The following is a 23,511-nucleotide window of genomic DNA, read 5'->3' as shown; positions in this document are numbered from 1 at the left end:
TTTGCAAAATTGTCGCTCTTTTTTTGTTTATAGCGCATGATCAAAAAATCGCACAGGTTATCAAATACCACCAAAAGAAAGCTCTGTTTGTGGGAAAAAAAGGACGTCAAATTCGTTTAGGTACAGCGTCGCACGACTGCGCAATTGTCCGTTAAAGTCACGCAGTGCCAAATCACAAAATAGGCCCTGGTCGGAATGGGGGTAAAATCTTCCGGGGCTTAAGTGGTTAAATCTAAGAACAAAAACACAAGAATCTGCAAAGGAAATTATTTTGAAAGCAAAGTGGTGGTCCCCATAGCAATAGTATTAATTTATCTAGTCCAGGTTATATGAAGCAAAATAACCTACATTAGAACGTATTGGTGCTTGTGTTTAAGAGGTTGTAAACCCACATTTTTTTTTTCACCCTGCAAGAGAAACACATAATGAGCTAGTATGCATCGCATACTAGCTCATTATGAAATACTTACCTTAGAACGAGCCCCCGCCGTGCCGCCCGCTTACCTCTATGACAGACGACATGTCCAGTCGCCCATCTTCCGGGATCGCGGCATCCGGCCATCTGATTGGCCAGAGCCGCGGTGACGTCACTCCCGCGCACACGCGCGGGAGCCGACGGTCACGGCACGGGGCTCAGAAGGAACGGCACGAGCGGCCGTTCCTTCAGAGCGCATGCGCCAGTGACGTCACTGGCTGCATGTAAGGTAAATATCTCCTAAATGGTACATGTTTAGGAGATATTTACAGTACCTATAGGTAAGCCTTATCATAGGATTACCTATAGGTACAACTTGCAGAGGAGGATTTACTTCCGCTTTAATACAGGTCTATTAATCAGCTCTAATACAATCAGCTCAGGGACAATTGTGAATAAGGATGAATCACACTGTAGATAGATACATGGGGGCCAAAAGTAAAGTTTGACGGCAAGCGTGATACTTTGGTTCTTTGGGATGGGGGGGGGGGGGGGGGCACTTCAAGGCCACTTCTAATATGATACTTGGAGGACACTTATGATCCTTGGAAGCACCCAAAACATTTGGGATACATATCCTATTTGGGGGGCACACATGCAACTTGGAAAAACAATGCTTTGGGGAAACAGTTGATACTTGGAGGGGCATAGGTTATATTTTGGATGAAACAGATGATACTTGGTAGATGCAAGTCACTTGTAGTCTACTATACTGTGCATATTTTCTGTCCGGGTCCCTGGATTCAGGATTTGCTGTGTTCCAAGTCGTAGATGGAGTGATAAGGAGATTATTTTGCTGTGTCTTCTTCTTTCATGTGGTATATTTCTTTTCCGGGCCATGTATTATTATGAGGATTAGTTTGTAGCAGAACCTTCTCACTTCCTGGGATTTGCATTGATTCAGGTCCAGTCTTGTATTTAGTTCTCTGGGTGGTGTGAAAATTCAAAGGGGGCCTCACCTTGGCTCACAGGAGAAAATACCATCATATTTTATGGAACTCTTTACTACTGTTCCTTTCATGCTACCTCCATACTTTTGAAAAGTCCAAAAATTAAGACCGCACTCAAGGTGGTAAGATGAAAGCAAATGAACTCCTTTATTCCTCTTAAATGAAGTAAACAGACAGTGCACAAACAGACGTGTCGGGTTGACGCGTTTCAAGATGCTGTAGATCGCTTACTCATAACATGGGCATGTGGTTATGAGTAAGCGATCTACAGCATTGTGAAACGCGTCAACCCGACACGTCTGTTTGTGCACTGTCTGTTTACTTCATTTATGAGGAATAATGGAGTTCATTTGCTTTCATCTTACCACCTTGAGTGCGGTCTCAATTTTTGGACTTTTCTGCGTTTGGATGACGGATCTGACCTGCACCAAGCCTTGAACTTGCACCTGAGCGGCTTTCCCTTTGTTTGTTCCATTACCTCCATACTTTTAGCAGCATGCATCGTAGAGATTGTACCTCATCTCTCAGTGTAGTTAGTGCTCCTCCAATAACTGTGAGAGTGGGGTGCCTAGTGCCAATAATTTGATCTTATTCATCATGGTTGACAGTGCTCCTCACAGTGAGAAAAGGCCACCTGCTAATCATGTCTCAGGCCTTCTGGATGGGAGTCTTGTGCTTTGCTGTGAGCTAGAAGAGCTCCACTGGGTATCCGTAGGCACTGAGCATTAATCTTCCACATTTCCGCTCTGTGCGTTCTATGTCCCCTAGATAAGATTTGCTTTGGAAGAATATTCTTCGGAATACCTGTTTACCATGAAATTGATCTGATGCATTCTGGTAGAAATCTGGACCAGCTGCAATTTGCTGATGAGTTTAATAAAAATAAAATCAGAATCCCATGTTTTGAGTTCTCTACCTTTCTGTGTATCCACCTTTTATCCGCTCTGCAAGCTCCAGGTGTGTTGTAGTGCAGTGTGTCTAAAGAACAGAACAAAACCACTAAAAATGTGCCATTTGCAATATACAATTACCTATAAATGTCCTAATTGTTTATCTTTTGGAAATAAAAATTTAGGTCTGATTTAGAGATCTGTATAAGTAAATATCCTATTTAACTGCAAAAATGTTATGCTGCACTAAACTTTCCTTCATCATATGTGTCTGTGTCCACGGGGCCTCTGCCAGTATCCTGTGGAGAGAGATCCCTTCTCTGTGTCCATGTGGTCTCTCCCTATATCCTGTGGCAAGGGATTGCTTCCTCGTGTCCATGTGGCCTCTCCCTGTACTATGGACAGAGATCCTTTCCCTGTGTGTTCATGTCTCTCCCTATATCATATGGACAGAGATCGCTTTCTTGTGCCCATGTTTCCTCTCCCTGTATTTTGTGAGCAGAGATCACTTCCTTGTGTCTATGTAAAATTTCCCTGTATTCTGTGGACAGAGATCCTCCTTTCCTTGTGTGCATCCTTCCTTTCTGTCCGTGTACTCTATGGTCTGATATTCCTTACTGTGTCTGTGTAGCCTCTCCCTGTATACTGTGGACTGAAATCCCTTCCCTATGTCCATGTGGCCCCATCCTGTATTCTATGGACAGAGATTGCTTCCTTATGTTCCTGTGGCCTCTCCCTATATTCAATGAACAGAGATTGCTTCCTTGTGTTCATGTGGCCTCTTCCTGTATGCTATAGACAGAGATTGCTTCCTTGTGCCCATGTGGCCTCTCCCTCTACCCTATGAACAGAGATTCTTTATTGTGTCTCCCTGTATAATGTGGACTGTGATCCCCTACCTGTGTCCGTCTGGCCTCTCCCTGTATACTGTGGACTGAAATCCCTTCCCTGTGTCCATGTGGCCTCATCCTGTATCCTATGGACAGAGATTGCTTCCTTGTACTCATGTGGCCTCTCCCTCTACCCTATGAACAGAGATTCTTTATTGTGTCTCCCTGTATACTGTGGACTGTGATCCCCTACCTGTGTCCGTGTGGCCTCTCCCTGTATCCCTATGGATAGAGATCGCTTCCTCATGTCCTTGTGGCCTCTCACTATATGTTATGGACAGAGATTGCTTCCTTGTGTCCATGTGGCTTCTTCCTGTATCATATTGACTCAGATCCTCCTTTCCTCATGTCCACGTGGTCTCTCCCTGTATCCTATGGACAGAGATTGCTTCCTTGTGTCCATGTGGCCTCTCCCTGTATCCTATGAACAGAGATCCATTACCTGTGTTTATGCAGCCTCCCCCCCCCCCCCCCTGTATACTGTGGACTGAAATCCCTTCCCTTTGTCCATGTGGACACTCCCTGTATGGTCAAAATCTCTTCCTCATGTCAATGTTGCCTCTCTTTGAATCCTATACACGAAGATCCCTCTGTCTTTTCCCTGTGTCCATGTGGCCTCTCCCTGTATACTGTGGACTGAGGTCTCTTCACTGTGTCCCTCTGGTCTTTCCCTGTATTCTACTTTATAGTACTCCTCCCTGTGTCCAAGTGGCCTTTTTCCTGTATCCTATGAACAGAGGTTCCTTTCCTGTGTCCATGTGACCTCTCCCTGTATACTGCAGACTGGAATCTCTGTACCATGTCTATGTGTCCTAATAGACCCTCCTAGGCTTCTACACCCTCATATCCATTTTCAAAGGGTTTTCCAAAAATGCCATGTAAAAAGCAAGCTTGATGGCATCCTCAATCAATGCTATCAGAGCATAGCAACGTTATCAGAAGTGGCAGAATTAATAAACTGTGCTTGCAGGTCAGTGGACCAACCTAATAAATGCCAGGCTGGTTAACCAACTGGCAGGGCCATCTTTAATATTGATTGGACCCTGGGCAAACTTTTTCTTAGGCCCTCCCCAATCCACTTATCAACTATTTGCGAGCAGTGCGGGCTTAAGGGGAAGCTGCCTTGGGCTCCATAACAATGACTGGGCCCAGGGCAGCTGCCCCTTTTGCCCTGTGTTAAAGACAGCCCTGCCAACTGGGAATATCTACGTTGTATCACATAGTATCAGTTGCAAACAGGAAAAGGCCCAAACATCTCCCAACTTTGTGGTATCTGTAGAAGTGTATGTTCAGATTCACCAGTGGCGTCATTATGTTGTGTGGGAAGTGTTAGTACAAAGCTGTGTTCATTCATTAGTAACATTACACTTCCCACTGATCCAAAAGGCTCAACCTGCCTGTTGATTAGCTCTGACATTCAGCCTGTAATCATCATTTGCTGTCCGAATCTTTAGAGTTGCCAGTTTCCGCATTCTTCTGAATGGCCTTGATGCTGTGTGTTCTCTGGTTCCAGCACCATTTATTCTTTCTGAGCCCAGTGGAGTCTTAAATATAAATGTGGGAGCATAGGAGGGAAGTTGTTGGTAATCACATGACAAGAAGCTTCAGTCCTACATAGAAGTCTGCTGAAAGGCCTGCCGAAGGGACCTGGTGACTTTAACACAGTTGCAGTGCTCTCTGCCATAGCAATAATATTTCACTGATTGATTTTACTTTAATGGAGAAATGTTTTGCAGATGTAACATTCTTTGAATTGATTTTACCTCTGATATGTAACCAGATTGGTTTTGAATCTGCAGGTGCGCGGTGGACAATCGAGTGACTAAGGTGGCTTGGCTGAACCGCAGCACCATCTTATATACCAGCAACGATAAGTGGTCCATAGACCCCCGTGTGGTTCTGATAACCAACACCAAGACTCTATACAGCATCAAGATCCAAAATGTGGACATCTATGATGAGGGACCATACACCTGCTCTATCCAGACAGACAATCACCCCAAAACCTCCAAGATACACCTCATTGTACAAGGTAAGAATGATTTTTACCTGGACATGAAGTTACTTAGATCAGAGTGCACTTCTTTCTTTCATGCCACATCTTGTAAAAAGTGTATTATTGTTCCTCAGTTTAACTGTTTAGGGAGCAGAGTAAGGATCACTCAAGTAACAGGTCTTTTGTGCCAGTTCCAGCTTAAAGATAAGTGATTGCTGGGTACAAAAACATGGTGCCATCCCAAAAACAAAAAATGTGTCTCATTCCATACTATATGGACATTAGTGACAGTATGACCCTTTAAACTCTGTAAAATTCTGTTCTAGCAGGGTACGCTAGGAGCCTTATGGTGGGTTATGTGGCTGCTTGCTCGAGTCAGTATGGTAACAACAAATTATGACTAGGTCTGAAAAAATCCCTATATTGATAGACAAAGTTTGACTTGGTGGGCTGTTGAAGCAACTGCAATGAATGGTGTTGTTTAAAACCAGAGATATGAGGTAGAAAATCACCATCACTCGATATATCCAAATGGAATTGACGTCCTTTTTGTCCCACAAACAGGGCTTTCTTTTGGTGGTATTTGATCACCTGTGCGATTTTTACTTTTTGCGCTATAAACAAAAAAGAGCGACAATTTTGAAAAAAATAACAATATTTTTCAAATTTTTTTGTATGAAATTCCCCCCAAAAAAATGTAAAAATCAAAACTTTTTAACATTTTTGGCCAATTTATTTTCTGCTAAATATGTTTGGTAAAAAAAAATCGCAATAAGCGTATTTTGATTGGTTTGCACAAAAGTTATTGCGTTTACTAACTAAGGGAAAGATTTTTGTCATTTTTATTGTTTTTTTTTTAACGAGCAATGGCGGCGATCTGCGTTTTTTTTTTGCGGGACTGCGACATTGCGGCAGACAGATCGGTCCCTTGACTGACATTTTTGACACTTTTAGGGGTACCAGTGACATTACTACAGTAATCAGTGCTATACATATGCACTGTTACTGTAAGAATGACACTGGCAGGGAAGGGGTTAACTTTATTGGAGAGGCAGAGGTTAAATGTGTCCCTAGGGGCGTGCTTCTAACTGTAAAGGGGTGTGGCTTTTCATGTAACCACAGAGACATACGATCCTACATAGCAGGATCGTATGATCTCTGCAGTTACACCAGGGAGAATGACAGGCGGCTTGCCGCCTGCCTTTCTCCCTCTGCAGCGGATGATCGCGGGTGGCCAGCGGACATCCGAGCCGCCGGTCACTCGTGCGGGGATCACAGTGAACGAACGGGGGCGGGAGTGCACCTCTGGTGGTGCACGCTCGCCCCCTATTGGCTCGCGGGCGAGTGACGTATATATACACATCACTTTGCCCAGGAGGGGCTGACCGCCTCCGTAAATAGTCGTTCGGCAGTCGGCAAGTGGTTAAAGACCAACTCCGGACTGAAAAAGTTTTCTAATGTAGTGGGGCTGTGCCCGCACTGCACAGGTCAACTGCTCATTTTTGTCCAGAACAGGGGTCTCTAAACTTTCTTAACTAAGGGCCAGTTTATTGTCCTTCAGACTTTAGGGGCGGGATTGTGGGCAGTGGGAGTACAAAATGTCCTAGGGTCACTAGGAGTAAAGAGTGCCCCATCTTTGGTATTAGGTGGAGAAATAGTGCCCCATCATTGGTGTCAGTGGGGGAAATAATATCCCATTGTTGACGTCAGTGGAAGGAATATTGTCTTGTCTCAGTAGAAGGAATAGTGCCCGATGCCCAGATAAAGGCTAGCAAAAAGCCGCATCCGGCCCCTAGGCCACAGTTTGGAGACCACTGGTCTAGGGGATTGGAGAAAGCTGTATACTCATACCTCCTAACTTTTGAACTTGAAAATGTGGGACACTTCAGCGAGATAGGAAGATATCAGGACAAGAGCACTGGCCCACACTCCCTTCCCAGGCACAGGGGTTGTTGGCTGACACAGGGGGACATGGGGAGGAGGTGGGCCAGACCTAGCCTACCTCCTCCTCCCTCCACCTATTGGATGTACAACAGGCGGGGGATATACAGGAAGCAGGCAGGTGAGTCGGTGGTGGAGTTGGGGGGACTGTGTTGCTGGACACTGAGCAAGGCTCAGCCTCAGCACAGCACATACCAGACAGGAGGATTAGTGGAGTCCAGTGCCGGAACTTGTCCTGGCACTGGGCTCCTCTGCAGGACCCAGCCCAAATTCGCGGGACACCGGGATTTACTAAAATCCCGGGATGGTCCCAGTGAATCCGGGACAGTTGGGAGGTATGTATACTCACCTAATCCTCTTCTCCACCTGAAAATGTGCTCCCCCATGATGGACTGTTCCTGATGTCCTTACATTCAGAGAGGGTCTATGAGCATGATGATGTCAGGAACAGTCATCCGCACAAGATCACTAGGACATGGGGAGGAGCAGGAGCCACAGGGACTGGTCTTGTGCAGGGAGGATTGGAGGAAGAGGTAAGTATATCTCCAATCTTCAGTCCCCTAGGCAAAAACAAGCAGTTGACCTGTGGAGTGTGGGCACAGCCCCACTGCATTGAAAAAAAAAATTTTGGCCAGATTTCAGCTTTAATGTTTAAACTGATATTTTTAGCCCCATCTAGTGGCCATATGTGGCATTTTGCATTTTAAATAAATGAACAGCACAAGATATAACCTATTGACTTTTGTGTTAGGAAGAACTCATAAATCCATGAGTCAGTTAGAAAAGAAAAGTCTGTTAAGTCCTAAGAATCAAAGAGTCAATGAGCTAGTAAAAACCAAAGATTCTGTGAGTCTGAAAGAGCTGAGAAGTGTGCGAGTCAGTTAGAACTGAGGAGTCTGTTACCAAGAACCAAGGACCTCATTAAATAGTAAAAAGCAAAGATTCTGTGAGTCTGAAATAGCTGAGGAGTCCATGAGTCAGATAGAACTTAGAAATCCACGTTTAGGAAAAAACTTCTGAGTCAGAAGTCAGCGAGAACTAAGTAGTTTCAAGAGTTTGCAAGAACTGAGTCCACATAAGCAGAGTTAGTAAGAACAATGAAGGCCATGAATCATCAAGAACCGAAAAGTCCCATGGGTCAGCAAGAACCGAGCACGAGCAGTCCATGAGTCAGCAAGGTCACACCAAAGTCTTTCTGGGGCAATAGTTCCTCATGAGCTCTTGACTTGTATACCTTAGTTATCAGTAGGAAAATCACAATAATGAACATGAATAATCATAGGTAGAACAATTATTAATAATTAGCAGGAGGGAATCTGATGACTTTTCTCACTTGCATGCTATGACACAGTTCTTGTCTGAGTGTCATTATCCCTCCTGGGAGTAACACCTGCAGCTATTTTCTGACACTAAAGTTAAACATGAAAAAACTGTCACCTTTTAGGAACATGCCCTACTTATAAACCAGAACGCATAGAGAGTAAAAGTGAGTGAGATGATATCAGGTAGATATTCTCTTTTTCTCTTTCCTTCCATCTGCTGTTTAGGCATGAAGAGAAATATGCTTTTAGGCACAGACCTCTTAGGCCAGCTATACATGGGTGGAATCCAGGCCAGTTCAGCAGGAACCGGCTGAGAGTCAAACCGTTAATGGGCAGGCTGAATGTACCAAGTTGATCGATGGATCAATTTGGGTACAAGCAGCCTGCCAGATTCTCTTGCAATTTTGCTAGCAGCTGCTACAGGCTAAGCACTGTCTTCTCCCAGTGGGGATGGCTAACCCCCCCCCCCCCCCCCCCCGCCGGGAGAAGACAATTGCTGATTCCCCTATCAGCACTGTCTGTGTTGATAGGGAATCATACAAATTTATTTATATTCTATTCTTTTCTATTGTATTCAAATTTCTTATTCTTAAAATTCGAATTTCGGAGGATGGGTATAGTCTTTCTATTCTATTCTATTGTTTATCCTATTCTATTCTTTTATATTGTAATATTTTGTTTTCTAGTCTTTTCTTTTTTTATTCTATTCTATTAAAATTCTAATTTAGTGGTTCGATTCCGGGTTTCGGCACCAAAAAAAAATTCTAATTTATTCTATTCGAACATCGAATTTCAAAACAACAATGTATTCTTAGGACAAAGGAGGAGTGAATGGTATCACTATCCCTGCGGGCTCTATTGGCGCCCCAGAGAGGCCGCAATGGGTGGGCGTGAACCAAATGGTGGGATTTTGAAGGTGAGGCTTGCTAGGGTATATATTTTAGATAAATAATACAGAGACAAAGTAAAATGACAATTTTATTACAAAACCGATAAAAACAATCACATACAGTGATATATATTCATAGCATAAAGATACTTAATGTACAGAGAACCATTGAAGTGTGCTAGGGGCCACTTGTGTCCGACATGTTTCGCCAGGAGGCTTCTTCTGGGACAATGCAAGAATGGTGACCTCTACTCAGGTTCAAAGATTGTATCTAGAGCATAGCAACAGTATCAGTATCCGCATATCAGAGATCATTGCGGTTTATCCAATGGCGGGTAACCACCCTGAACTAAAGAGTCCAGCCAGACCTGACCCCGCTACTTTGACAGGAACCGGACCGAGCTCGGTCGAACCAGAGTAAGTCTTAGATGCTCCGATCAACTGGTAACAGACAGCCGCGCCACTAGTCGTGGCCAGGCCTTTGTGGTGCCAAAAAGGTTTCAACTCCTTTATCCATTTGCGTCTCCTATGGATTCACGCTGGTGTGTGGCCGCTCAGGTGGATCACACTGTGGCCAGATTGAACAAGGCCACTCTAGTACCCACCGAGGATTCTCCGGTGTTTAGGGATCCTACGGATAGGAGGATGGAATCCCTTGCCCGTCATGCCTACATGGTGGCGGGTTCCCTGCTAAAGCCCATTTTCGCCTCTGTCATGGCGGCTCACGCTGTGGCGGACTGGACCAAGGTGCTAAAACGCACCCTCGTGGCTGATTCCGCTCCTCCTACTACCGTGGCGATGGTGGACCAGATCCATCAAGGAGTCATGTATTTGTGTGATGCGGCCTTGAATGAGGCCCCATTAGCTGCACGCCTGTCCAGTGTCACAGTGATTAACCGTCACCTGGTATGGTTAAAGAGTTGGTCGGCTGACCAGACTTCGAGAAAAATGGTGGCTGACATCCCTTATGCGGGGTCTAGCCTGTTTGGGGAATCCCTGGATAAATTGTTTAAAGGGGTCGCTGGGGGCAAGAGCACTCTGCTGCCCCAGAATCCTAAAGGCAAGTTTTTCCGCGGTAAGCGGGGCCCCTCCTTTAAACCAAATCAGGGGTCCCTTCGTGCCTTCAAGGCACAGAACAAGGGGAAACCGTTCAAGGGCCAGGGTGGCCAGAGAAAGCCCTGGGCGGGCAAGCCAAAATCCGGCCAGGCTGGTGCGGCGACTCAGTCCGCCTCTGCCTGATGGGGCGCCCTCACCCGTTTCCGGGGAGGGGGGACGTTTGCGCGGTTTCCTCCAACCTTGGCTGCTCTGAATTCCGGACAGATGGGTTCAGGAAATCATTCGATCGGGTTACAAGATCGAATTCCTTTCGCGGCCAGCGGACAAATTCTTTCCCTCAAATCTTCATTTGACCCAAGGGTGGTTACAGGACCTTTATCAGGCGGTGCAAGATCTCCTCACCCAGGAGGTGATCGTCCCGGTGCCTCATCGGGACAGATTTGGGGGGTTTTACTCTAATCTGTTTACCGTGCCCAGAAAGGAGGGCAAGGTGCGTCCGATTCTGGACTTAAAAGCTCTGAACCGCTTTGTACGCATTCGGAAGTTCCGCATGGTATCTCTCCGCTCGGTGGTAGCCTCCCTGAGTCCAGGCGAGTTCCTGGCCCCTATCGACCTGAAGGATGCGTATCTGCACATCCCCATTTTCGAGGGTCATCAGAGGAGGAACACTATCAGTTTGTGGCGTTACCTTTAGGTCTCACTTCGGCTCCAAGGGTGTTTACCAAAGTGCTAGCTCCAGTTCTGGGCCTGTTGTGGGCTCAGGGCATTGCGGTCTTGAGATATCTGGACGATCTCCTGTTAAGGTCGAGTGCCAGCCAGAGCCTACTGCGCGATCTGTCCACTACGGTGCAGACGCTTTAGGAGTTTGGATGGACCATCAACGTACAGAAGTCGACTTATTCTCCTTCGGTTCGTCTCCCATATTTGGGAATGGTTCTGGACTCAGCTCAAGCATAGGTGTTCCTGCCGGAGGACAAGCTCCGGACCCTGCAGAATGAGGTCAGAGCCCTCCGGGACAACGAATCCTCGTCACTCAGGACCTGTATGCGGGCACTGGGGTTGATGGTGTCAGCCTTCGAGGCGATACCGTTCGCACAGTTTCACACAAGGTCTCTCTAAGCGGAGATCCTGAACAGATGGGACAGACTCCCGCAGTCCTTGGATCTGAGAGTGTCTCTGTGTCACCAAACCAGTGGGGATCTTATGTGGTGGCTTCAGTCCCCGGCGGTGGCGAACGGAAAATCCTTCCCGCCGTTGCTGTGGACAGTACTTACCACGGATGCCAGCCTGTCGGGCTGGGTGGAGTCCTAGGCATCCTGTCTGCCCAGGGCACTTGGTCGGGGGAGGAATCCTAACTCCCCATAAACATATTGGAATTGAGAGCAATCAGGCTGTGCCTACTCCATTGGTCGGACCGTCTTCAGGGCCGCCCTGTACGGGTGCAGACAGACAATGCCACTGCGGTGGCTTACATCAATCACCAAGGGGGCACCAAGAGTGCCTGGGCGGCCCAGGAAGTGACCAGTATTCTGTCTTGAGCCAAGACTCATGTCCCGGAAATATCAGCAGTTCACATTCTGGGTGTAGAGAATTGGCAGGCCGATTACCTGAGCCGTCAGACCCTGGACCAGAGGGAATGGTCCCTGCACCCGGAGGTGTTTCAAATGCTGTGTGCGAAATGGGGATCCCCGGATGTGGATCTGTTCGCGTCTCGGCTAAACCACAAGGTGGAAAGGTTCGTGGCAAGAACGCGCAAACCTTTGGCAGACGCCTCGGATGCACTGGTGGTGCCTTGGCATCAGTATCATCTGATGTATGCCTTTCCTCCGATTCAGTTGTTGTCCAGGTTCCTTCGCAGGTTGGCCTCGGAGCCAACATCAGTGATTCTGGTGGCACCGGACTGGCCACGCCGGTCCTGGTACACGGACATCATTCACCTGGCCGTCGAGCCTCCTTGGCGTCTGCCAATGCGAGAAGATCTACTGTCTCAGGGACCGATCTTCCATCCTGCTTTACAGTCGCTGGCTTTAACGGCATGGCTGTTGAAAGCCAGGTCCTGAGGGACAGGGGTCTCTCCTCAGAGGTCATTCCTACCTTAATCAAGGCTAGGAAGGCATCATCTGGTAAGATTTATTACCGTACATGGAAAGCTTATTTTGCCTGGTGTGAGTCCAGGGGCTTCTCTCCTCATTCATACTCGGTGGCGAGAGTGTTGGCTTTCTTTCAGACTGGTGTGGACCAGCGTCTTGTGTTGGCCACGATTAAGGGCCAGGTATCTGCACTGGCAGTCCTTTTCCAGCGCCCCTTGGCATCTGATTCTTTGATTCGCACCTTCATTCAAGGTGTGCGTCACTTGGCCCCACCTCGTAGGGAGCCCTTACCTCCATGGGACTTGAACTTGGTTCTGTCCGTATTGCAACGTTCCCCGTTTGAAAACATCAGGGAAATCTCTTTACCTCTGCTGTCTAGAAAGGTTGCCTTTCTTGTGGCAATCACTTCTGCTCGCAGAGTGTCGGAGTTGGCGGCCTTGTCTTGCCGCTCCCCTTACCTGGTGGTTCATAGGGATAAGGTGGTCTTGCGACCTAACCCGTCCTTTCTTCCAAAGGTGGTTTCTGATTTTCACCTTAATGAGGACATTGTTTTGCCTTCGCTCTGTGCGAAGCCTAAGCATGCTAAGGAGGTTGCTTTGCATTCCTTGGATGTTGTCAGGGCGATCAGGGTTTACCTGTCGTCGACTGAATCCTTTCGGAAATCGGATTCTCTCTTTGTCCTTCCTGAGGGACCTGGGAAGGGTATGGCTGCGTCTGCGGCGACCATTTCAAAATGGATCAGACAATTGTACAGGCCTATTCATTGAAGGAACGGGTACCTCCGTTCCCTGTCAAGGCGCACTCTACCAGAGCAGTGAGTGTGTCCTGGGCTTTCCGACATCAGGCTTCGGTGGCCCAGGTGTGTAAAGCTGCGACTTGGTCGTCAGTAAACACCTTTTCAAAATTTTACAAAATTGATGTTCTGGCATCAACTGATGCCTCCTTTGGCCGCAAAGTTCTCTGTGCGGCAGTACCGTGAGGGGACCCTGGTTTTATTGCGGGTCCCTGGCTGTTGGGGTTGTTTATCCCCTTGGTTATTTGCTTTCCTGGGTTGTTGCTCCTGTTGAGCCTGTTTTGTTACCCAGAGGGTTACCTTTCTGTTCACGTAAGGTCCCTTTCTCTGTTGTGGGTACTGCGTTGCCTTTCTGACGGTTGCATTGCCCACCCCTCATGTCTACACTGCTTTGGGACATCCCCATTGGTGAAGACTGTATGAGTGGGCGGCGACTGTCGGAGGACTTAAGAGAAAACTGAATTTTTGTAAAATCTTACCGTAAAATTCCTTTCTCTGAGTCCTCCGACAGTCGCCGCCCCCGCCCCTCTATTGGGGTTCTTATACACTTAACTGCTTGCTACCAAACTGAGTTGGGATGGCTGATTTCAGGGGGTATTGGACAGCCCCATAGGTGTGTCCTATGTAAATGCTTTGTTTTTTAACAAGTCTTATGCCTAGTTACTCCTGTGGAGATGAAGTCAATACCCCATTGGTGAAGACTGTATGAGCGGGTGGCGACTGTCGGAGGACTCAGAGAAAGGAATTTTACGGTAAGATTTTACAAAAATTCAGTTTTTACAATGACCTATGACAAGAATGCAGTCAATTTCTTGGATGTGACAGTAAAAAAGGACCGAATGGACAACTTTACACAAATTTATTTAGGAAGGAAACAGCAGGCAACACTATCCTGAATGCTGAGAGTTTCCATCCTAAAGCTTTGAAAAAATCAATTCCATATAACCAATTCCTTAGGCTTAAGCGAAATTGCACTAATCAAACAGACTTTCAAACTGAAGCTGATTAATGGAGAGGCTATGTCTGAGAAGGTACAAAAAAATGCCCCTCAGAAAAGCATTTAACCGGACCAACAACCATAAGAGAAATAGGTTCATTTTTGGATAGAAGGAGAAATTAAAGGAAAATACAACTAGAATCATTCTAACACTCTCAAACGAACATGAGCAAGTGAGAAAGATTATCACCAAATATTGGTCTATCTTCAAGGATAACCCAGGCTTGAGACAATTTATTCTGGACACACCTGCTATTGCCTTTAAGAGTATTATTAATTTAAAAGACCATCTAATAAGAAGTGAATATAAGGGTGACAAGCAAAGACATCCATGTAAAACCAGGGGCACTTTCCCATGTGGAAACTGTTTGTATTGTTACCTTATACCTGAACAAACCAACATCAGGTTACCTAATGGACAATGACTCAAACAGAAACACTTTGTCAGTTGCAATACAAAAGTTGTTGTTTACCTTCTCCAATGCAAATGCAGGCCCTTTATTGGGAAGACCTGTCAAGAGTTTTGGAGGCAGATATATAAACACGTACATTCCAAGCTAAGGCTGTCTACAAGGTTTAGGAGTGTATCTATGGGAATGTTTGACCATTCTTCCAGAAGTGCATTTGCAGTCAGGCACTGATTTTGAACGAGAAGGCCTGGCTCGCAGTCTCCACTCTAATTCATCCCAAAGGTGTTCTATTGGGTTGAGGTCAGGACTCTGTGCAGGCCAGTCAATTTCCTCCACGCCAAATTTGCTCATCCATGTCTTTGTGGACCTTGCTCCATGCACTGGTCCAAATTATTTGGTGGTGGGGGGATTATGGTGTGGGGTTGTTTTTCAGGGGTTGGGCTTGGCCCCTTAGTTTCAGTGAAGGGAACTTCTAAGGCATAAGGATACCAAGACATTTTGGACAATTTCTTGCTCCCAACTTGGTGGGAACAGTTTGGGGATGGTCCCTTCCTGTTCCAACATGATTGCGCACCAATGCACAAAGCAAGGACCATAAAGACATGGGTGAGCCAGTTTGGGATGGAGGAACTTGACTGGCATGCACAGTCCTGACCTCAAGCGAAAGAACACCTTTGGGATGAATTAGAGCGGGGACTGCAAGCCAGGCCTCCTTGTCCAACATCAGTGCCTGACCTCACAAATGCGCTTCTGGAAGAATGGTCAAACATTCCCATAGACACACTCCTAAACCTTGTGGACAGCCTTCCCAGAAGAGTTGAAGCTGGTATAGCTGCAAAGGGTGGACTAACTCAATATTGAATCCTGTTGTCTACCCCATTATTTTATTTTGGTCTTCTTGTAAGGTTTCCACATCTTGCGCAGAAGTATTTGCCCTGCCTAACTTTTGAAGATTGAATTAAACAGAATTGGTCCCAAGACAGATCCTTGGGGGACCCCACTTATCACACCGGACCATTCAGAGTACTCACTGTTTATCACCAACCTTTGGACCTGCCCCTGTAGACAGTTTTCAGTCCAGGTACTCACCCTATGGTCCATTCTGACAGACCCCAATTTGTAAGGTAAATGTTTGTGGGAAACTGTATCAAATGCCTTTGCAAAATCCAGATACACCACATCCACAGGCCTTTCTGTATCTAGATGGCAGATCACTTCTTCATAGAAGGTTAATAGATTGATCTGGCAAGAATGATTCTTCATGAATCTGTGCTGATTACTACTAATGACACCAATTTCTAAAATCTTATCATCCCCTGCAATAGCTTGCAGACTATTGATGTTAGGCTAACTGGCCTGTAGTTCCCAGGAATATATCTCGGCCCTTTTTTAAATATCAGTGCCACGTTGGCACGTTGGCAATAGAAACAATTGTCTAGCTATCACCTTACTGAGTTCCTTATGGACCCTCGGGTGTAAGCCATCTGGTCCTGGTGACTTATTTATGTTAAGTTTTTCAAGTCTATGATATTGTCTTCTGTTAGCCATGAGGGTGCATTCTGTGACGTGTTTTTAACATTACACTCTTGGTTACTTCCTTTGTGAAAACAGAGGAGAAGAATGCATTTAAATCCTTTGCCTTTTTTTATATAATCTTTATTTTAATTAGTTAGTGCAGAGTCATACATTACAACAAAGAGAAGTGAAATGTTCATTGTGATGTAACAACATGGAAATCCATTCTGGAAGCACTCAACAATATAGGCGCATCCGCATGATAACCATACAACAAAAAGTGGTCAGATGACATTTATTGCTCAGGTGTGTGCGTTTATAGACTGCATGCGTCTAATTAGACAATGATCATGTCACCCACATCGAGTGAATCCACATCAACATGACGTGACACCCATCACGTTTGCCTTCTTTTTGTCTTTTGTAACCAAATTCCTTTCACCATCCTTTAGCCCCCGTTCACATTGGGGCGACCTGTGAGGCGACCTGGTCGCCTCACAGGTCGCCGCAGGTCGCCTCCCATAGGGAAGCTGCGGACCCGTTCTGATAGGAGCGACACAAGTCGCTCCGACTCAGAAAAAGGGTCCGGAGCTTCTTTGGGGCGACCAGGAGGCGACCGCCATAGACTTCAATGTTACGAAGTCCGTGGCGGCCGCTCCGAGGTAGCAGCGCGCTGCTCGCACCGCGATCTTGGAGGTCGCGGTGCGAAGTAGCGTCGCCCCAGTGTGAATGGGGGCTTATGGGCTCAATGTTCTGACCTCACTTTCTTACTGTTTATATTTACATTTTTATTTATATAAATAATTTCTTTAACCCTCCTCCACTATGTGGGTTTTTTTTTTTTACTCTCCTCCTGGTGCCTTTCATGGTCTATTTTAGCTGCCCTGATTGCGTTCTTACATTTCTTTTTGCATTCTTTGTATTGTTGGAATGCTGACAATGACCCCTCAGCCTTGTATTTCTTGAAGGCTTTTTCTTTTGCTTTTCATGCATATTTGCAATACAGTTTAGCCACCCAGGATACATTTTAGCTCTTTTAAACTTATTTGCCATTGGAATGCACTGGCCAATACCTTTATTTAGTATGCTCCTTAAACACTAACATTTTTCCTCCGTGTTCTTTGTTCCTAAGATTTTATCCCATTTAATATCATCTAGCAAAGAGCACAATTTAGGGAAGTTGGCTGTATTGAAATTCAATGTCCTTGTATTGCCCTTGTGCTTCTTATTTCTGTTATTTATAACTAAATCCAGTTGACCTGTGGTCGCTGTTTCATAAGTTGCCCCGTATTTCTACATCCGTGATTGGGTCTTTATTGTTTGTAATCAGTAGGTCTAGTAATGGATTGTTTCTAAACGTGTTGGATCTTTTCAATTCCTAACATTTACTGTGAATTGACATCCTGCACAGCAGACTGCAACTGGACGTACCTTTAAAGTGCTATGTCCTTTGTATATGTTGTATATTTGGTGAAAAACTTTAAACTTGCCACAAAGTATGGCAGAGATTTTATTATGTATAAAAATAAATGGGAACTTTTGTATTTATATATAAAAAGTTTCTGTTTGATTGTTTTAGTATAATTTTTGGTTGCCAACAAAGAGGATCTCCTTGGACTTAAACTGTTATCAATAGGGATGGTGGCAACCACCTTCTACAAATGAAGTATTATTTTTACTTTTAATGATAATTATTTCTAATATAGGAATATATTGCCTGTATATTAGAACAAGGTTGAACAGTTACAATCCAGTGTACATTTTCTGTCAGCATACAGAGACATCAGAGGGCCATCATGCAGGATATAGATCTGCTATGTTCTGTAGACCAGGGGCCCAGCACTGGTTGCTGCTTGATACAAAATGCCCCACACTTGCTGTGGCTATTGTATGATACAAGGGGTCCCAAATTGGATGCTGCATGATGCAAGGGCCCAAATGATTTGCTGTATGATCCCTGAAGTCCAACACTTGGTACTGTATGATACCAGGGGCCCACTCTGGCTGCAGTGTGGAAATAGGGGCCCTTCAATGGCTGCTATAAGATGCTAGGGGCACCACAACATTTGCTGTATCAAATAAGAGACAACAGTATGATGTGTGAGTCCTCCTATCAGCTGATTTATGAGATCAGGGTTGCACACTATCCATAGTAGCTTATTTGGGATAGCTGGGGCTACATGCCAGCTTCTGTATTGTACTTGGGGTGGATTTAGTAAAGGCAAATAGATTGTGCACATTGCAAGTGCAGTTGCACTCATTTTCGCCAGAGCTTCGTAAATGTGGTAAAGCTCTGCTGATTTCCATCCTCCAATCACGTCCAAGCATAAATGCTGTTTTTTTTTATTTTCCTTGCATCTGGGTATTCTTTACAAAGTAAAGCTTTACCACATTTACAAAGCTTTATTTCTGTATTATACAAGGGGTCACACGCCATCTGCTGTATTTTACCAGGAGCCCCACGCCTGCTACTCTATTATACCAAGGCCCCCAAACCCATCTACTGTATGATACCGGGGACCTGACTGCTGCATGATAAAAGGGGCTTGCTTACTGGCTGCTCTGATACCAAGGGCCACACAACTGAAGCCAGGGGCCCTTCTCTAAACATTTCACTTACTGATAGTATGAACCACTTTCCTATACTGTTATTAATAGAGCACATTGCTATGGTGACCACTTTGAGAAACACTGGATTTTCATTAGTGAACAGACATAAAAAGTGCTAATTAGGAATAAACCGTCACTTACTAGTATTGGCTGCTGGATACACACTGTTCCCCCAACTATATGAAAATGGCTTTGAGGTTTCAGCAGTTGCTTCCCATATTCTACATACAGTATTTATATACTATATATATATATATATATATATATATATATATATATATATATATATATATATATCTTAAACACATTTATTTAGATATTATTAATTATAATGAGTGTTGCCTTTCTTGAACCAGTACCCCTTCCACATGTCACACTCATACATCTGGAGCATCATTTGGGTGTAATACAATATTCACTTTAAATAATGTGCTATTAACCAGCCTCTTATGAACCTAATTAAACCCATTATGGTTGCTTGTAATTATTAGGTAGAAGCAGAGTTAACCTTGGGGTGAAGAATAGGTGGATGTCTGTTAGTGATTGATGCGGAAGCTCCAACAAGGTGGGCTTCAGATGTTGTGTATTGTATTCTGTAGAACAGACTGAATAATGAATCATAGGAGATCATCACTGGCTACTAACAGTTCATACTCATACCGCTTATTATATGCTCAGGACACCTCTGCCCAGGAGTGCTGCACCTGAGGCTCTTTCACCTTTCTGACCATTTTGAAGATGTTAGCTGCAATTACTCTCACTGAACACGTTATACAGCCCTAGTGCCCATCCTACAGCCCTTTGATGTTATTTGTGTAGCACCCAGGCTATAGGAGCCATTAAATGCATTTGGAAGCATCTATTTGTACAGGGGCTGTACTGGCAGTAATCTATAGCAATCTCTTGCAATATGCCCTCTTTATCTGAACATCTTTTGTAATAAGGCCTTTGACTGTCTTCTGTCAAATATTCAGTCATTGGCTATCTCTTGTAGCCTACCCATAGTCCCTGACCTTCTCCTGTAGGTTTTCCCCAATTCTGTATTGTGTCCCCAGTCTCCGATCTTCTCCTGTAATATGTCCCCAGTCTCTGAATGTCTCCTATAGTGTGCCCCGAATCACTGACAATGTCCGGTAGTATGTCCCCAGTATGGACCGTCTCCTGCAGTATGTCCCCAATCTCTGAATATCTCTTGCAGGGTGTCTTGAATCTTTGCTTTGTCTCCATCCCTCCTCTGTTCCCTGCCCTTCCTCTATTGCTAATTTCTTTTCTGTTTTCATCCTTAATCTATTACCCATCAATTCTCTTGGCCCCTATCCCTCCCCATCCCACTTCTAACCCTCTCTCTCCTCTGTCCCTTAATTACTCTGCTGCAAGGCTGGATTAAGAGCATCATGGGCCTGGTTCTGATGATTTTGGTTTTGCCTTTTTATAGCAATAAATAAAATGAAAATGCGAACAATTTTGTTAAAATAAATTAAATATCTAAATAAATGAATTAAAGAGAAAGGGGTGAGAGAGAGAGAGAGAGAGGAAGGGTAAAAGAGAGAGAGAGAAGAGAGATGAGGGTATGTGAGAGAGAGAGAGAGAGAGAGGGTGTGGGGTGAAAGAGAGACGGCAGCGAGAGAGAGAAGGGGATGAGAGAGAGAGGGGGTGAAGTGAATGGTGCCTTACACTTACCAACCATGTAACAGGGGTTTTTACTATGACAGGCCCTTCCTTGCCTCTTTGTTAATCTCTTCATCTTTATCCACCTGCTCTCAGTACACCTGTGCTAACCTCTACACCCAAACTGCCCACTGCACCCTAAACCCCTTCATCTCTGCTTAACTCCACATCCCTCTGCTCATCTTTGTGTCCCAGCCCCCCGTGCACACCCCCTTTTTGGTCATGTTTGTCCTCCAAACTAGTTCCTCCTCAGTTTACCTGTGGACAACCCCGCCCCCCCAATCTATCTACTCAGCTTTGCAGTGCAGGCTGAGGGCAGGCTCAGTAACTGTGTCAGGCAGTGCTTGCTGTACATCCCCAATGTCAGTGACATTCAGGAAAGGTGATGGTGGACCAGGGCTCAGAGAGTTTGATATACTTATAAATGTTCTTTACATATCACTGCTGCTGCCATTTACATATCAATGCCGCCGTGATTTACATATCAATCATATGTACACTGCACACAAAGCAGAGCTGGGCAGCTTTAGTGACTTACTCACACCACTGGACTGGGCCTATCCTAAGGAAAGGGCCTGGAGCTGCAGCTCCAATAGCCCCTATGTTAATCCGGCCCTGTCTCCAATTTGTGCTCTGTTCCCTGCCCTTCCTCTGGGTCCCCTGTCCCTCCATTTACCATTCCTTCTCTGTCTCTTTTCATTCTGTGGTCTCCATTGTTCGTCTGTCCAGATTTCTTCTCCATCCCTCTTTTTTCCACAATCCTTCTCTGTACCCCACCCATCTTTTCTTCCCCATCTCTTCTTGGACCATCATCCCTTCTCATTCTCCCTTGTTCCAGTCTCTCCCTTTAAAATTATGACAGACCTATGTCCCCAGTCCCTCCTCTGCCCCTCATTTCTCCTCTGTCCCCAGTTCCTCCCCTTCCCCTCAGTCCTCATATATCCCCAGTCCCTCCCCTTCCCCTCAGTCCTATGTCCCCAGTCACGCCCCCTGCCCATCATTCCTCATCTGTCCCCAGTCCCTCATTGCTCTTCCCTCCCAGTCCCTCCTCTGCCCCTCATTCCTCCTCTGTCCCCAGTTCCTCCCCTGCCCCTCATTCTCCTCTGTCCCCAGTCCTTCCCCTGCCCCCCATTTCTTTACTGTCCCTAGTCCATCCCCTGCCCCTCATTCCTCCTTTGTACCTAATCCCAGACCTTCCCCTTATACCTTCTGTATCCCCAGTCTCTCTCCTTCCCATTATTCTTCCTGTATCCCCAGTGCGTCCCAAGCCCACCATTCCTCCTCTATCCCCAATCCCTCCCTTGCCCATCATTCCTCCTCTGTCCCCAGTCCCTCCCTTGCCCATGATTTCTCCTCTTTCCCCAGTCCCTCCCCTGCCCACTATTCCTCCTCTGTCCCCAGTCTCTCCCCTGCCCCTCTTTTGTCCACATTCATTCTCTGTACCCAACCTATCTTTTCTCCCCCATCTCTTCTTGGACCATCATCCCTTCTTCTTACCTGATCCTTCCTCTGTTCCAGTCCCTACCTTGCCCCTCTGTTCCTCCTATGTCCCTAGTCCTCCCCTGCCCCTCATTTCCCCTATATCCCCAGTCCCTCCCCCTCATTCCTCCTATGTCCCCTATCTCGCCCCTGCCCATCATTCCCCATCTGTCCCCAGCCCCTTATTTCTCCTCTCTCCCCAGTCCCCCCCCCTCCCCTCATTCCTCATTTGTCCCTCCCCTGCCCTTCATTCCTCCTTTGTCCCTCCCCTGCCCATCCTCCTCCTCTGTCCCAGTCCCTCCCCTGCCCCTCATTTCTTTGCTGTCCCCAGTCCATCCCCTGCCCCTCATTCCTCCTCTGTACATAGTCCCAACCCTTCCCCTTATTCCTCCTATATCCCCAGTCTCTCTCCTTCCCATCATTTTTCCTGTATCCCCAGTCCCTCCCCTGCCCATCATTCCTCCTCTGTGTCCAGGCCCTCCCCTGCCCATCATTTCTCCTCTGTGTTCAGGCCCTCCCTTGCCCATCAATCCTCCTCTGTCCCAAGTCCCTCTCCTGCCCCTCATTTCTCCTCTGTCCCCAATCCTGCCCCTGCCCCTCATTTCTCCTCTGTACACAGTCCCACTCCTGCTCTTAATTCCTCCACTGACTCCAGTCCCTATCCCTGGCCCTCATTTTTCCTCTGTCCCCATTCCTTGCCCATTTCATCCCCCTCTTTCCCTATCAGTGCTTTGATTAGTATGGTGGATTTGCCACTGTGACCTACACAGAGCTCAGTACAGGAGCAGAGTGAGCACTGTGATGTGGAGCCCTGCTGAGGTTTGTGAGTAGTGGTGCCTGTCCTGAGATCCCCATGGCCAGTCATCATGGATCACTGGTCTTGTGTGGAATTACATACAGAGAGGCTCCGCAACTCTGCAATGTGACTCCAAGCTAGGAACTGGCTGATATTCGCTGACAGAGATGTAGTTAGTTTGTGCTGCTCAGTTAATATTTCGAGGCATCTAGGATGTAATTCTGTGTGACAAGATTGCTGTTATAAGAAGGCCTTATGCTTTTAATAGCATTTTAATGTACAGTTTGCTTAGTAAAAATTGCTTAGATTAATTGGTAATACTTTTTGTACAGCTCTGGCAGCAGCATGAACTTTCTTCTAAGCTGATCATTACTACACATTTGTAATATTATTTGATGAACGAAATGTCAGTGGGGACGCCAGGTGCAACAGTTCCTGCCACATGATATTCCCCACTTCTGAAAACAGTGATGTTGCCCATAGCAACCATTCAGTCTGCTGTTTAATGTGCACAATACATGTAGAAAAGAATGATGGCAGCTATGATAATCTTGTGAGTGGACTGTGAGATGGTATTCTGCATATTATGTAGAGGAAAACAAAATCAATGCAGGGTCTGTGAAGGGTCATACAGATCCCTAAATGGTCACCTTTACCCCACCCCCCCCACCCCCTTTCCTTGTATGTCACTTGAACAGACTGGAGTTTTCAGCCCTATGTACCTATAATGATAAACATGCATGT

At 45.9% G+C, this 23,511-nt stretch overlaps 1 protein-coding gene across 1 annotated transcript in view; it reads left to right on the top strand.

Annotated features, from left to right (window-relative positions):
• The window catches only part of LOC309568078 (opioid-binding protein/cell adhesion molecule homolog), a 656,963-nt gene that overhangs the window by 591,209 nt on the left and 42,243 nt on the right, over nt 1-23,511 (top strand). Inside the window, exon 3 of the mRNA XM_082273650.1 lies at nt 5,005-5,237. Within this exon, the coding sequence (XP_082129776.1) occupies nt 5,005-5,237 (233 nt within the window). The remainder of the gene's footprint in view (nt 1-5,004; nt 5,238-23,511) is intronic.

This window comes from Pelophylax lessonae, assembly GCF_965119305.1.
Source record: "Pelophylax lessonae genome assembly, chromosome: 12".
In the NCBI taxonomy this organism is placed as follows: domain Eukaryota; kingdom Metazoa; phylum Chordata; class Amphibia; order Anura; family Ranidae; genus Pelophylax; species Pelophylax lessonae.
This window is presented reverse-complemented; position numbering and strand designations above follow the sequence as displayed.